This window comes from Emiliania huxleyi, assembly GCF_000372725.1.
Source record: "Emiliania huxleyi CCMP1516 unplaced genomic scaffold EMIHUscaffold_86, whole genome shotgun sequence".
Lineage (NCBI taxonomy): Eukaryota > Haptophyta > Isochrysidales > Noelaerhabdaceae > Emiliania > Emiliania huxleyi.
Genome location: NW_005195584.1, coordinates 535,046 through 537,412, shown reverse-complemented (window position 1 = coordinate 537,412; position 2,367 = coordinate 535,046). Strand labels below are relative to the sequence as shown.

The window sequence follows — 2,367 nt, the reverse complement described above, 5'->3', positions numbered from 1 at the left end:
TCTCTCATCGTGCAGTTTAATGTGGTATTTGGAATGCAGAAGGTGTCCTCCGGTCGGCATGTTGTGCGAGTATATGGGACAAAAGCGTCGAAAATATGTTCGTAAGAGCTACATACACTGAGAGAGAGAGAGATGGGCTGCAAGCAACGCGGGTTCCGTGGTCAACGGGCGTTCGACCACACCACCGGCCAAGGCTACGTCAAGTCACAGCGTGGCCACTACCATGATGGGATCTTCACCAAACGCAACAAGTTCAACCTGCTTCTCCACGAGACATTCGGCGGCGGCTTCTCGCCGCCAGCAGTTGCAAAGATCAACCGCCTTGCGCGCAAGGCTCAACGCTCGGGCGTTGACCGCACCGCGTACCCTCCCCACTCCCGCCTCTCATTTGTGTCACACCACGCGGAACGCATCTCCATCGCTTCGGTGAAGGGGGTGAACCGTGCCATCCTCGATCGCCGTGCAAAGCTCGCTTCCGAGCTCTCGCGCCGCGCGTAGGGCCCTTAGGGGCCTAGAGAACACAACCCCCTCTCTCTTTTCTCCCAGTAAGCTAAAAGTACGTACACTGAAAATGTCCCAAAAAGCGTGTCTCGAGTTTGTTGCAGCTCCGCAGCCTGCGCGCGCTGCCGGGACGCACCGCTTGCTGGATCTGTGCACTCCCTGGGACCCAGGGAGTGCACAGATCCAACTGGAGTGAGTAGGCTCGACGCCGCGCTTGCTGTGGAGCTGCAACAAACTCGCCGCCGAGCGTGCCACCGACGGCGTCCTGGCGGAGGTGGTGGAGTGTGAGACCTGAGGCTGCGGAGGTGACGCCTGAGGTACCGGCCCGTGCACAGCGACTCAGCCGGCGACCGCCACGGGCTCAGACGAGACTTGTCGACTCGTTCCGGCTCAGCTTCACCGTGGTCATCGGGCGTCTGTCGACGTCAGGACCACCCATACAGCTCGCGGGTTTGAGGTCGCAAGAGCCAAGATGGTGGCGTTTGGACATCCCAACCATCACACAAGACAGCCTGTAGGTGATGGCGGGACGGCGCAGTGTTTGTGGCACTCGGCAGTAGGCACCCGCGGCACGGCCCCGCTGTCGGCTCTCGCGGGCTGCAGAACCGGCCCCAGAAGGGGACGTTCCGGGCGAGTGTGGCAGCTCTTTCGCTAGTATGGGCACCCTCTATCATAGCACTACTGATCCTGGTCATTAGAGCTGCCAGGGATAGCGTCAGGAGCCGGTAGGAGTCAAAACCCCTCATATTTGAGACATCGTGTCCCATATACTCGCACAACATGCCGGTCTCCCGCCATCCCCCCAGAGCCCAGTGCCGAGAGACTCTTCCGCTTTTGTTTTTAGTCTACAATGCAGAAGGTGTCCTCGCCGCTTTTGTAGAGCTAAGGTGCACGTGTCGGTGCCCTCCATGACCCCCTTTCAAAATATGCGTCTCGCCTCGCCTCGCCTCGCCTCGCCTCGCAGCACTTCGCCCCCCGATGTCCCCAGACGGCCTGCGCTAGTAGTCGTTGGGCCGGATCCACTGCGTCGCGCCGGTGCCCACGTTGTAAAAGTAGTCGCGCCCGTCGGGCGTCACCCCCTTCTGCCAGCCCTCCGGCAGTGCGTGCTCCGCCTCGCCCCCTCCCTGCTCCGGCTTGGCCTGCGGCATCGGCGCCGGCCCCGCCTCTGCGGGCGGCGCCGAGGCCCCGCCACTCGGGCCGCTGCTGCCGCAGCTCTTCTTCTTGGTGCGCCGCACAGCCGGCACCTCCTCCGCCTCGCGCTGCTGCTCCTCGGCGGCGGCGGCCTGAGAGGGGGTGCGGACAGAGGCCGAGGTGAGGTGCGTCTGCAGTTGCCGCCACCAGAGCCCCGCCCCCCTCCGCTAGCCTGCTCGCGGTAGTATGCCGCCCACGACTTGAAGCGCTCAGCCTCGGCGTCCGGCTCGTGCCAGAGCCGCTGCGGCGGCCGGTACGCGATCCTGCGTCATGAGACACACCGAGGTCAGGGCGGGAGGACGGTCCCTCAGTGCCGTGTATTCGGAGCATCGCGCGTACACACGGGATACAGTGAGTACGGCGGACTCCGGCGGACTCCCGCGGATTGGTTGTCCTCTCGAGCGTCGAGTTGGAGTACAAGAATGCACAGTGTTCCGCTTCTAGGCCTCGAGATCTGGGGGAGATATGGGGAGATATGGGGGGATATGTCCTCCGCATCTAGGAGCACGATCCCGCCCTCCTCGTAGTACCGGTCGTAGTAGCGCCGCGCGGCGTCTTGCGGGGCGAGCGGCCGTCGCCGCTTCTGCCGCCGCGCCGCACGCGCGTCGCAAGCGCGCAGGAACGCCGCGACCGTCTCGACGGCAGTCGCCTGGGCGGGTCGGGTGTCGGGCGGGG

At 64.0% G+C, this 2,367-nt stretch overlaps 1 protein-coding gene across 1 annotated transcript in view; it reads right to left on the bottom strand.

Moving 5' to 3' along the window:
- Nucleotides 1-1,499: 1,499 nt before the first annotated feature.
- EMIHUDRAFT_107033 (hypothetical protein) overlaps nt 1,500-2,367 on the bottom strand; it is a gene marked incomplete at both ends in the record, with an annotated part of 1,474 nt that continues 606 nt past the window's right edge. The window contains one exon of the mRNA XM_005758569.1: nt 1,500-1,784. Within this exon, the coding sequence (XP_005758626.1) occupies nt 1,500-1,784 (285 nt within the window). The remainder of the gene's footprint in view (nt 1,785-2,367) is intronic.